The 13695-nt window shown below is 44.4% G+C and overlaps 1 protein-coding gene across 1 annotated transcript in view; it reads right to left on the bottom strand.

Moving 5' to 3' along the window:
• The window catches only part of CHM (CHM, Rab escort protein 1), a 175620-nt gene that overhangs the window by 92093 nt on the left and 69832 nt on the right, over positions 1 to 13695 (bottom strand). The window contains exon 5 of the mRNA XM_019521378.1: positions 2871 to 3255. Within this exon, the coding sequence (XP_019376923.1) occupies positions 2871 to 3255 (385 nt within the window). The remainder of the gene's footprint in view (positions 1 to 2870; positions 3256 to 13695) is intronic.

The raw sequence follows: 13695 nt of genomic DNA, 5'->3' as shown, positions 1-13695 counted from the left end.
AGGAGTCCCTGGCCCCCGCCCCTTACCTGCATTTCCAGGCTCACGGGCGGGGAGGGCTGGAAAGAGCCTTGGGGTGGCCAGGCACAAGCTCTGCCAAGCAACGGCTTCCTGTCTCTAATGCCCCCTGGCTTGGGGCTGGGGAGGGTCAGGCCAGGCTGGGTTGGAGGTGGAGGGGTTGCTTAGCCACCAGAGCTGCACTTCCTGCATGGAGGCAGCCAGGGCTTACAGAGGGGCCCCACAGGACAGATGGAATAGTCTGGCGGGCCAGATCTAGCTGACAGGACGTATTTTGATTCAATCATCTTTGAAGATCCACACACATCAAGACTACTTTAATTCTGTCTTTATGACACCCACCACAGCATGTGACATCCACCTAGCTCTGTTAAGGCTTTTACATACTACCATTATGAAAAATAAGAAACTTTGCATTACATTTGTTTTCTGTAACAGATGTTCTCATGTAATGTCTACAACAATGTCTTTGCCTGGAATTACTTGTGCTCATTTCAAACCATATAAATTAAAGTTACTTTTTTCTTCCTTTAGAAGAGGTATATCATAATATGATGGGCAAAAGACTCTTTTGTTTCCTTCCTTTTGCCCACCCCAACGACCAAAACTTATGAAAAGTCTCTGTTAATAAAGCTTCTCTATTATTAGAAAATGCATCACAGAAGCATTTTTCATTTGCCTTATTTTATGTCTGTAATTGTTTTCCCCCTAGATCTGGGATTTTCAGTGTCTTTATACTTTACAATTTTAACGCTTTGAAGGATATTAAGCCAGTTAGTATAAAGGATGACCTACCATTCATAGTATGTGTTTTCTTCTTTAACTGTGTATCTTGTTCCTCAAATACCATACTTCAAAATCTATCCCAAATATGTTTTATACTTCCTTTTCTTGAATATAAGCAATTTCTACTTACATCTTTCCCTTTGTGGGAGATATTTAATTTTAAATGTCTTAGCTCCCAAAATACAGGCATTTTTAAACTTACTAATTATAAGTACCTCAAAGTTTTTTCAAACTTTTTCAGTCTCCACTATTATTTCACTGAACTGATGAGTAAAGCTGGTTTTTGCTTTCTTTGTATAAGCTATACATTTATTATACATTGCTGGATGGACATAAATGTAATTACTAATCCAAAACAGCTTACTAAATTAAAAGCACTGAAGAAAGTTTTATATCTAGTGCTACTAATCTAAAAGTTATCTAGCCGGAATGTAGGAATCTACAAAGTACCAATGGAGAGGCAAAATCCCTATTTGTTACAATTTCAGATTTCCAAATTTTGAAAACCAAGCCTCTGAGGTAAAAGTATAAGTGTACATTTGCCCATGGTGAGATGGGCTTGCCTTTAAGAGCCCGTGTGCTAAAAATGAACTGCTGCAAGTTAGTGGAAATTTCGGTTGACACTTCTCCAGTCTGCCTCTCTCCCCAACCAGTACTCTGCCCCTTTTATCTACAATTACCTTATAATGGCTTCTAGGGTTAGAGTGCTGTCTCTAAGTTTATCTTTTGAAGTGCATCTCTCTGAATGGCATAAAAAGCAATCAAAATGGATACATGCACAGGTTGTACACGCTGCCAATCATGACCTCTAGCATTCTGCAGGATCAGTATCACATACTGTAGATTTGCAAAGTGTACCCTAGGCTCTGGAATACATGACATAAAATGTATCACTGAAACATAATATTCCCTATTTTGGCTACTGTAACTTTATTGTCATAAAAGCTTAAATATCACTGAAGGTGCAGAATAAGAAAGTCTAAATATGTAAGTTCAAAGTGTGACACATTTGGCAAATAACATTTCTGGTCATTTCAACTCAGATAATTTAATAGGTTATTGATTAAAAACAACTTCTTTTCTAGCTTTCAGAACTATTTTTCCAAACTGAACAATAAAGAAAAAATTCCGTCCCAGACTTAAAGAGTCTTGCTTTCACACGGTCCACTGAAGTTAAAAAAAAAAAATCTTATCAGCATTATAACAGAACTTGTAGCTGTAGGTACAGATGCTCACACGTCAGCAACAGATTTCCTTTGTAAAATATATATTTCCTCTATAAATTACACGTGTGTGGGTGCACATGCACACACACAATCTGTTACTGCCCACTGGACAAAGAACATTGTTTTGAAATCTGAGTGTTTGGTAAGCAAATGAGATTTTAAGAAACCATTCTCAAGAACAAGACAAAGTAAGAATTCAGAACAGTAACAACAACGTCCAATTTCATTTAGCTTAATAATTACATTAGGGACTAAATGCATTTAATTTTTATTTAAATAGACATATTATTATAATCCAGCATGCCAATGTGCTGACAATTAAGAATTACCTCGTTAATGCTTGTTACTGAATGAACATAAGAGCCCCATAGTATCAGATTTCAGGTTGAGTTTGAGTTCAGGAAAGGGTAGTTAGATATTTCTTTAAGTGCACTAAGTGAATTTGATTTGAAAAAATATTCTGTATCTTGAAAACAAAGGTTTGCACCTAGGTGAAGTTTCCTTGTTAAACTGTTTTTATTGAAGTATTTAAGAAGAACAGAACTCAATTTAAGAACTCTTGCTTAAGCTCTCAGTTGTAGGAAAATTTGCTTTACTTCTATGTGAGCTATGCTTTTTTGGTTGTTTTCGTTAACGAACAGACGTAAAAATACATTGTGTTACAGTGCCGAAGACGCTTTTTGTAAAGAGAAACTATTACATGCTCACTTACTTAGAGCCTATGTCTTATGCCCCCACAATGTTGTTACGACCATCTTGTTAACCCCTTGAATGTCTAAGTATATTCATTTTTTTCACTAAAATAAATGCAATTCTATGAAGAGATAGCTAATTAATTCTTACCTTGGAAACTAAATCAATATTAAATCGCCTGCCCTCTTTAACAATTTGGGAGTAGGTAATTTTCTTTGGTTCCAGGTTAGAAACTTCAGTTGTTGATGCATTGTCAGTTTTTTCTATTTCCAAAGTAGAATGGCCAGAAGTTGCATCATAGGAACTTTCTCTTTCAGAGATAACCTCTGTATCTTCCCCTTCTGGTGTACACTCCAGATCATTACTTGCAATTGTTTCTGGAGACATTTCACAGCCCTTGGTCCCTAATAACTGTTTATCTAGAGCCAAGCACCCTTTTTCAGATTGCTGAGCAGTCTCATTAGTAACAGAACCTCCCAAGTCAGGCAGTTTTGACAACGCACCAGCTTCTTCAACATCTTCAGCTGAATCCTGACTGATTAGAACACAAAAACAGAGATTTAAAAACTTGAAGTTTGATCGAGTGCAAGAAATGAAAAACTTCAGAAACATTTTAATGAAAAGCATTAAAGTGAACCACCTGATCCAAATAAGGTCTTATTTGGAATGGCTACAGTACCCTGCTGCTTTCACTCTAAAGTTGTAACTCACGAGGGCTACGTTTCTGCAAATCAAATAACAGGCTTGAAATCCCTGTTTCTGCATAAAACTAAGACTGGATGTATCCACACATGAATTTAAGCACACTTAAATTTGATGCATATTAAGTTAATGCGCATTAAGCCTTTTTTGGCAGGTGTCTACCCATGGTGAAACTTGGGACTTTTAGTCCCAAGTCACTCCAGCCCTGCCACGTGCCCGTGTGGCCACCAGGGGGAGCTCCAGCTTCCATATACAGGGCTGCCAGCACTTGGCAGCCATGCTGAAGGGAGAGCCAGCTGCCAGCACTTGGCAGCCATCTTGAAAGTACACCCTATACACTGTGACCTCTGGGTGGACAGAGCAGCAGCATGGCACAGATGCAGGCAGCACGTGCCTGCCCTGATCCTGCCGCAGCTGCACTTCCCAGGCCTCGCTGCCCCAGCTTCTGGCCCTGTGGCTGGCACAGCAGGCACATCCAGGTGGCTTCGCCCATGGGTTGTGGCAACCCTGATGTGCACTCCCACAAGGCCCTGAAGCCTCTCCCCCCAATGCAGATGTTGGGGCTGCAGAGGCAAAAGACAGAAGCCTTTTGTGAGAGTTTGCAACATTTCAGAGATTAGATACTCTGCACCAGGGTTCATACACTGCATGGTTACAGATCAAAGGTTGGTCATGCATGGGTGCCCAGGGACCATGTTAAGCTGTACAGGCAGGGCTGGGTCTGGGTGGCCACTGGACAAGCTGCCTGGCCCCACTTGCACCACTGGGACTGGCAGGCCAATGGGTGCTGGCTACTGGCTGCAAGCAGCCTGCCTCCCTTGCTCCCTTCCCAGGGCAGAACAGGCCAGGTTGCTGGCAGCACCTGCTGGCACAGCTCCAGACCCCACTCCCTCCCTCCTCTCTGCAGGCCAGCCACTCTGCCGCCCAGCCCATGGCACCTGGGCTCAGGGCACGTGGGGCTCCCAGACAACTGGGGTGAGAGGCTGGTCCTACCCCTGCTCTCCCCACTGGGGGCCGCTCCAGGGAGGTGCTCCAGGTTTGGTCCCCCTGCACTGCTACTGTGCCCTGAGCATGCCCCTGCTGCGTGTGCCCCAGGCGGTGCATGATGAGCCAGCTGTTTGTGCAGGCAGAGGGCTGCCTGAGACACTACACCCTGCTGCTGATGACCCTGGTGGTGCCCTGACCACACCTGTGCTCCTCTCTTCTGGTGGTGCGTCATCAGAAGCATCATGGCGGAGTGCACGAGAAGACAGGCCACCCTCGCAGGGATGCAGCCTGTCTCCTGGGGTTGCAAAATGCATGAAGGGCATGGTCTTTTGGGCATAAACAGATCAACAATTGAACTCGGTCATGGCCACCCACTGTGCCCACAAGGCCTTGGCCTTCATACAACAATGCTGTGCCATCCAGGGGTGGCCACGTGCATGTATTCCACTGGAAATGGTGTCATAAATGTGGGTGTTTGAGCACCTGCCCCATGTGAATGGCCTCTTGATGTTAGCCCCGCCCCAGAGCACTATGAGGTTGCACACCACCTCCCAGGTCCAGTTGGGGATCCAGGCACTCAGGATGGGCGTGGACACATGGGCAGAGCTGGGGCTTGATGGGGACAACATGCTGGAAATGCTCCCCACACCAGCTCTCTGGGCCCCTGTGAGTCTGCCCCTGCGATGCCAGCCCTGGAGGGCTGCTAGCAGCACCCTGGACAGGGGCACAAGCAGGGACTGTGAGCCACGTGGCAGAAGTGCTTTACCACAGTGCCTTCAAAAAGACAGAGGTGGGGGTACAAAACACTAGGGAGCAGGTGTTGGCCCAGCTGCTGTAGAAAGCAGGGCCAGCAGCCCTAGGACGAATCTCATGTGTGGCCAAGGAGCAGCTCCAGCAAGGGGACAGGACAGGCAAAGGCTGCATGGGTCCTGTCCAGGAGGGACACATGGGGGCCTGGTAGGCTCCTGCATGTAGCACTCTGTGCTGTGTGCCCCAGGACACAAAATGGCTGAAGGCTTTTATAGCCTGCAGCTAGGGGCTGCCAGACAGCAGCCCAGCCCTGGAGGAAGAGAGGTGGTCAAGCCAGGAGCCCTGGGGCTGGGCTATGGCTGGCCCCCTAGTGACTGGGCAGACCCAGAACTAAAGTCTCTGCATTAACATGCATTAATACATCTACATATGCATGAATGCGCTTTAACTAATTGTGCCTAAATTTGTTGCTTGCTTTATGCAGGGAACAAATTTAGGTGCAATTAACCAAAAATCACTATTTTTAAGGTGCATTAAGGGCGCGCATGGGTAGAATTGCACCCTTAAATTGGGCTAATATGCCTTAAATACTCATGTGTAGACACACCCACTAAGATTAATAAAAAAATGAATACCTACAGCTGTCAAACTGATAAACAGCACTGCAGATAATTACCTAAAGTAGAGACCATTCATATCACCTTGGAAAGTAGACTGTAGCTTACAAAAAGCTTATACTTTTCTGATCAAATCTGTCTTTAACATGACACCCCCTGCTTTCTGCCTAACTTCAGACTAATATGGCTAAATTACAACATGATATTAAAAATAAACATCCATTAAAAGATAACCTAAAGGGTTTTATTTTTATCTATGAATATGTAAAGCTGCTTTAACATCCCAGCCATTACACCACTGAAAATAACTGAAAACCAAATTCATTTCTTCATTTGATAAAGGATATTTTGTCTCTAAGAGTCTACCATCTCCTCAGGAAGTATGGGAATTTGGTCTGAAATTTTAGCCTATAAGAACTTTCAGTTTACCTATTTAGCTTGGATGCCAAATTTCACTAAAGAGGTGGATCAGACTGCAGGATATAGTAACTAAACATACATAGATCACACTTTTTTCTTGAATCCCATTCATAAGGGATTAATGCTAAATGAGTAACCAATTATCACAGGCTAACAGAACACAGTAAGACAAATGTGGCTTTATACTCATCTCAAATGTCTTTCATATAAACTATTTACAATACATACTTATTTCTAGAAACTGCTCCTCTCACACAATTATATGTTAACCCATTAATGAATAGAACTTTAATACATGTGGCCTCATCAGCCAAAGAAATTTTAGAACAAGTTTATTCTATAAATCTTAAGGGGTGCAAGGCATTCCATTCTGGTTCATTATGAGGCCATGTATACAACTTGTACATCTTATGAAACATGATTTGTCTCCATTTCCAACCATACTCCCCACTGCCTCCCCCTCCCCCAAGCCCTTGGTCTTGTTTAAGAGCCACAGTCTTATTATCTTATATCTATGGTGGCAGAGCCTCATTCTTCTTTCCTCCATTTCCAGCAATCACTTCCTGGGGTGCTGTACACACCATGGGGGTTTAATTCAGTTTAGTTCTCCCTAAATTTAAATGATGGGTTTTAAAAAACCCGTTTCAGTTGAGGGAGAATTAAACCAAATTAACCCCCCATGGCATTTACACAAGAGTGGGGGCCCAATCCTTAGAGCTTACCTGTCTCTCTGGTGGCGGGGGGTGGGAGTGGGGGCAAGCTGCTGGCAGGTTGAGAGGTCCTTGAGCTGTGCAGGGACCCTGTGTTTCCCTCCACAGCTGCGGGGGGGCCAGTACATCCCTCTGCAGCAGCACCCCCCACACTGCACCTGCCCACTGGCACCTGGCCCAGGAGGTCCCAGGGGGCACTGCAGCCACAGAGGGAAGCACTGGGCCCCCAACACAGCTCAGGGAGCCACACAGGCTCTGGAAGAAAAGAAAAAAAGGAAACAAAATATCAGGCTCCTTGCTGCTTTTTATTTTCCCCCTTCAGTCAAACCTGCCTGCATGGGCTGCTGCCGGGTCGCACAGCCCCTACGCTGTGCAGAGCTGGTGCTTCCCTCCACGGTGGCGGTACCCCCCAGGACTACACAGGCTGGGCGCCAGCAGGCAGGTGCAGCCTGGGGGGCCCCGCAGCTGCAAAGGAAAGCACTGGGGTCCCCTGCGGCAAAAGGACTGTGCAACCCGCCAGCAGCTCATTTCCCCCCCCCCGCCACGCCACAACAGAGGCAGATAAGCTCCAGCACCCCTGCACCGCCCCCACCACCTTCCTGCCACCTGGGACTACCCGGGAACGGCTGGCTTGCCCCTGGGGCAGAGCAGCAAGGCGGTAGGAGGGCGGTACTGGTGGCAGGACGAGACAGCAGGGATGGTGCTAACAGCAATGCCACTAAAACAGAATACACAGCCAAACATGATTTTGCCATTAAAGCAGTGAAAAAGGGCATTTAAGTCATCTTAAAGGCCAATTTTGTGGCATGTACAAAGGCCCCTGGAATTTAGGCTTAGTCCACCTGCTCCCTGGCTTTTGCTGAATGATGATTTTACTTAGTATATTCCTTGCTTATCCTCAAGAAGGCTCAGAAAAAGGAAGAGACTTTCACTGAGAGGATGAGTGAATAGAGACAAGAAGGTCCCTGACACAAGACAAGCCTCACAACAGCCATAAATTCTTCCCACATTTCTCTAGCACAGGAACTTTATGAAAACCCTGGAAATTAGGCATTCAGGTAATAGCCACGCGGAATATAGGCAGTTTCCTTAACTACCAAATACTCCCCCCTTCCCTTCTCCCCCCACCCTGCGAGGGATTACAGTTCCCAAATTAACTTAACACAAACATACATATAATCTAATCTAAATTTTATTTTAGAAAGCAGAAAATTAACTATATGTGTTTTCATCTTTACTGGCATTGTCTGTAACCTTTAGTGCAATATAATGAAAGCATGCCTTGTGCAATTCTGGTTAATCGCTAACATGAGAATCATAATGGCAATAAAGTTAGAGGGCAGTCACCACAGGTAAGTATTCCATGTAGTTGGCCTCCTTTTTCTAATGACAACATTCTTTAAAATTCTCCTTATAAAGCAAAACTGCACATTTAATCTCATCTATCTTTTTTAGCCTGAACTTCAATATTGTCTACCTCAGCAACTAATACTTTTGAACTTAGAATTTTAGTTTATGTTACCAACAAAGATGAATGAAATCAATGTCATTATAAGTTAAAGGAGTTCGGCAATAATTTTGTATTATCTTTTTATCTTTATACCACAAGCCATTAATGCACTGAACAAACAATCTCTTCTAAGGTGAAACCTAATGAACTGTGATTTTAAAGGTGACCTATAAAGGTACAATATCAAATAGCAGTAACTATCAATATAGGTAAATTTCCCATAACAGCTAAGAAGCATTCTGCAGACTTACCAAAAGATCTACCTCTCTTCTCTGCAGTCTCAGGGGTAGGAGACTGTCTGGGCCAGCAGGAGAAAGAAAATTCTCCAGATTGCTCTCACTCTCCCATTTTGTATATCTGAAGAGTGCCAATGGTTAGCCAGAAGGGCACAGCATAAATCAGCTTATCCACACATAAAACACATTCTCCACTTTCCTGGAAAGACGTACTTTTGTTGGTCTTGGGATGGCACTCCTTTGCACTATCAACATTTCCCCCATCAAGTAAACCCACTCAAAGTAATACTAACCAAGCAGAAGCATAAGGATTTCTTAGGGTCATATCTTTTACTGGACTACCTGCATAGTTAGGATACTTAGAGAAGCTTTTGAATGCAAGACCTTCTTCATTAGGTCTGAGAAGTAAAAACCAGCATAGCACAGAAAAAAAACAAACAAACGTGATTAAAAGCTTGTTTACTCTAATCACAGCTATGCAGTTGGTCCAACAATAGATATCACCTTAAGAAATCCCTGCCTCTAGTATAATTCCTAGTACATCATGGACAGCTGCATCACCCTAACACTACCATAACATGGAAGATAACAAAACCCAGGACTTACACTGGAAAATCCCAAACCTAAAGAGCTAAACTTGACTATCTAATCATCAGAAGCAAACTTCCCACTGCCAAACAGACTTAACAGCCTTGTGTTAACAAGAAATACTTGACAATATATCTCCATTGCTAATACAAACAACACCCCGCCCCACAACCATCAGAATTCATGGATCCTACACATGCCTTCCCCAAAATGTGATATATCTGATCCAATGCACCAAATGCCCTCATGGCAACTACATGAGAGAAACCAAACAGCAACTAAACAACAGAATGAACTCTCACAGAAAAATATAAAAGACAGAGACATACAAACACCACTGAAGTATATTTATCAGAACAAGTACATTCATCACAGAACAACTACACCCTCTCTGACCTCACTATTCTCATGTGTAAATCTCTCCTTTATCTAACACTTTTAAAAAATTAACTTGGGAACAAAACTTCATAAGCTGACTGGACACTAAGAACCAGGGGCTTAACACTGATACTGGTTTCATGGCACATTATAAAACCTATCTGATCCCTGAATTCTTTCAACACATGAAAGGTGAGAATGACCCTACTCCCTTTTGACAGGCCTTCATCTCCCAGTAATCAGCTTCTTTTCTACTGCTAATTGTTTGTCTGCTAACCCTGGGAACTTCTCTCCCCTGTCTTCCATCTGTTTTTTTTTTTATTATAATGTCCAGGCTTTTACTCCTCAGATGCAAAGAAGATTGTCTTACATTCAGAAGTTTGTCTAACTCTACTCCAACTATGTAGTTGGTCCAATATAAGATATTACCCTAAGAAATCCTTGCCTCTTGCATAATTCCTCAACTACCATAACTACATCATCACTCTAAAAGTACCGATAGCCAAGTAAATACATTGCAGAATCTTGGAATTCAGCATCATATAAATGTAACTAACTCACCTGCACTCACTACACCATAACTGTCCAACTGCACACTGCACCAATGGGAGTCACATGCCCAGCAGGTCACACCAGGACAAGTAACAGGTCCTCAGGTTGCACACCACATGGACACCCCTCTCCTGCTATACTATGCACCCATGTCCCCCATCCCACCGCTGCACCATGCACTTACATTCCCTCTCACCACTGCACTGAAAGTCTGCATCCCTCCCCACTGCTGCGTTGCATGCCCCTGTGGGTGCATCTCCCTCCACTGCACCCTGTACAAGGTCTCAGGCTCACCCTAAGCTCCCCAAGCCATGCCGTGCTGCACTGCCCCACTCCCTGGGAAAGCAGCAGGCATTAAAAGCCCAAGGAGGGAGGGGGAGCTGGGAGACAATGATGAAGTGATAGCTGGGCACAGGCCAGAGAGTAGTAACATGCAAGCCGCTAGTTGGAAAGCCCTACTCTACACTTAACACTCTCTACCAGCACTACTTCCAGCAATCCAAAAATAAATAAATGAATAAATAAATAAATAATCGGTGTAGCATTTTCACTATCATTTTTTGTTTAAATTTGCTGCGCAAGCATTTGCCCCTTCTCTGCAACCAAATTACAGAACCTTCCACCAAAATTACATAATAGAGCAACAGTTAATATTGAGATCTGGACCAAAATGCAAGCAATTATGTCAGTTCTGGAAGTAGGGTTTTTATACAACTGTAAAGATGGGACCACAGGAATCTCCATAATAAATCAAGTTTTCAATACAGGTACTACTGCTTATTATTCTGCCACTGAGATGGTGACAGTGGCACTGCTATCGCCAAAATAAATAATTTATCAAATTAATTAAAATATCTTGCTACTGCATTTGCAGTTTTATGTGTCAGTTCCTTCAGACACTGAGATAGAAATTATTTTTGGATAGAGACCTGAATTCTCTTAATACGAGCTCACTGAACAGTTTTCCTTCCACTTTGGATGCGGTACTTGCCATTTCTTATACACACATTCCTATTAGCCATCCTACCGGTTTCTCTGTTCTTCATTGTCAACTGTCTTAAAAAACAAAGTGAAGTGTTCATTTAGTTTGGAGCCATACCTAAATTATCTTTGCTCTGTGACCTGGCCTAATTCTTTTCTGTTTTTCTTAGCATCTGACAAAGTAGGCTGATGCCTATGAAAACTTATGCATCTCTGAACAAATCAGTCTATACTGCCACCCTGCCCTCCCTTCTGCCTTTCCACTTCTACATTTCTTTTTCAAAGTTCAACTCAACTTCACTTCTGCTTGGGATGCAAATTCCTGATAAGTTTAGAACCTTTTGTTTAGATATCCTAAGCCACTTTCACAGTTATTTCTTTCTTTTCTCCTGTTGACTTTGCAAGCCAGTTTTCTAATAAAAAACTGAATTACCAACACGTTTTTATCTTTCTAATTATATTGAATTAACTTGCGATCACTTCATCTAAGGGCATTGTTTAAAACCAACTCTCCCAAACATTATTCATAGATTCATAGTTGTTAAGGGAAGGAAGGGACCTCTCGAGATCATCAGGTCGACCCAGGTCAGCGTCCAGGCATTTTTTGAAGATATCCAGAGTAGGTGCTTGTACCACTTCTGGGGGAAGTCTATTCCAGACCAGGGACACTCGAGTTGTAAAGAAGTTTTACCTTATATCTAATCTAAAGTGAACTTCTAGCAATCTATGACTGCTAGTCCTAGTCTTCCCCTGGGAAACCTTGGAGAACAGATGTTCTCCCAGTCCCTGATATGAGTCCTTTATATATTGATAGGCTGCCACCAAGTCCCCTCTAAGTCTTCTCTTCTCCAAGCTGAACAGACCCATGTCTCTAAGCCTCTCATTGAATGGCCTGCTCTGCATACCTCGAACCATACGCATAGCCATCCTTTGGACTCCCTCAAGCTTCTCCATAACTTTCCTGACGTGTGGTACCCAGAACTGGATGCAGTACTCCAGCTGCAGCCTCACGAAGGCTGAGTAAAGCAGGAGGATGACATCTTTAGTCTTGTTTGAGATGCATCAGTAGATGCATGCCAGTGTTTGGTTTGCTTTGCTGGCTAAGGCATTGCATTAGTGGCTCATGTTTATTGTATGGTCCAGGGCTTTTCAACCTTTTTTAAGGAGTGTACCTCTTCTGGGTGCACTTCTGGCAGAGCTGGGGTTAGGGGGTGCTGGCGGCCAGATGAGGAGCAGGGGGGCTTTCACACGGTGGCACAGGGTAGTGGATGGCAGTGGCAGCCACCATATGCAAGGCTCCCCCACCCCCGGCGTGCAGCCAGCTTGGCAGCACCTGTGAGGCCCGCAGAGGGGAGCAACTACCCACACCTCCCACCCAACCCTGCTCCTGGGAGGCAGCAGTGTGGGGTGGTGGTGCTCTGTCCCCTCCTGCACATACTACCTAGCCACTTTCCAAGTACCCCCAGGGGTATATGTACCCCCAGTTGACAACCCCTGGTATGGTCTATCAAGATTATATACACAATTATATGGGAACAGATAGATGAAAAATAACAACATATATGAGACTAAACAGTATTCATAGGGACAGGGTTAAAATGACTGTGGTTTTGAAGCTGATGTTACAGTATGTATAATTTTTATTTTAATGAAGATGAATTAGATAACATTAACAGGGGAAGCAGTTTGCAGGCAGTTGCTGGAAGCAAGAGGAGGAAGGAGGAGAGCAGAAGGAGAGAAGCAAGGCACCAGATCCTGCCTAGGAAAGGTACGTGATCCAGCTGCCTATGCCTTTGGTTTTGCTGAGTGCGTGTTTGGTGGGCTTTGTGTGCTGGGGTGCGTGCTCTGAGAACCTGGGAGTGATTGTTGACTATTGTGTGATTGTTGATTGTTGTGGGATTGCTGCCTGGGCCTGACAGAAGCCCTAACAAAGGGGCTGAGTCAGCCCAGGCCCAGAAGGGTATAAAAGGAGACTCTCCAAGTGACCAGGGAGCCAGTGACCAGGCAGCCTGTGAACAGGGACTGCAAACAGGGACTGCAAACAGGGGAAGTAGTTTGCAGGCAGTTGCTGGAGGCAAGAGGAGGAGGATAGAAGCCCACAGCAGTTTGCAGGCAGTTTGCAGGCCAGTTCGTGGGCAGTAGCATAGCCTATTACCATACAACAGTGGGGATGCATTGTACCTCACGCTCCCCGCCTTGGCCCCAATGGGTGCTCCCTTCCCTTGCACCACTCAGGCCAACACCCAGACAAAACCCATGGTTACAGCCTCTACCCAGATGGAGCCTCTGGCACCAGGATGTGAGGGCTGCCTGGCAAGGGCTGCCAGCAACTGGGAATGGGAGCAAGGTCACCCCCACCTGTGGTGTATACTCTTAAGTGAGGTCCCTGGAGTCCCAAGTGACTGAGCTCCAGGCCCAGATAAGCAGACTTCATGCCATCAGGGTCCACGAACAGGAGACTGATGACTACTACAGTCTGGCTCTTCTCCTGAAGAATGAAAAAGAGAAGGGCAAGCTGAAGTGCTCTGGGTCAAGATTCAGGGG

Source organism: Gavialis gangeticus, unplaced genomic scaffold (assembly GCF_001723915.1).
Source record: "Gavialis gangeticus isolate Ggan-Ray unplaced genomic scaffold, GavGan_comp1, whole genome shotgun sequence".
Lineage (NCBI taxonomy): Eukaryota > Metazoa > Chordata > Crocodylia > Gavialidae > Gavialis > Gavialis gangeticus.
Note: the sequence above shows the minus strand (reverse complement) of the source record. Positions and strands in the feature narration are given on the sequence as shown.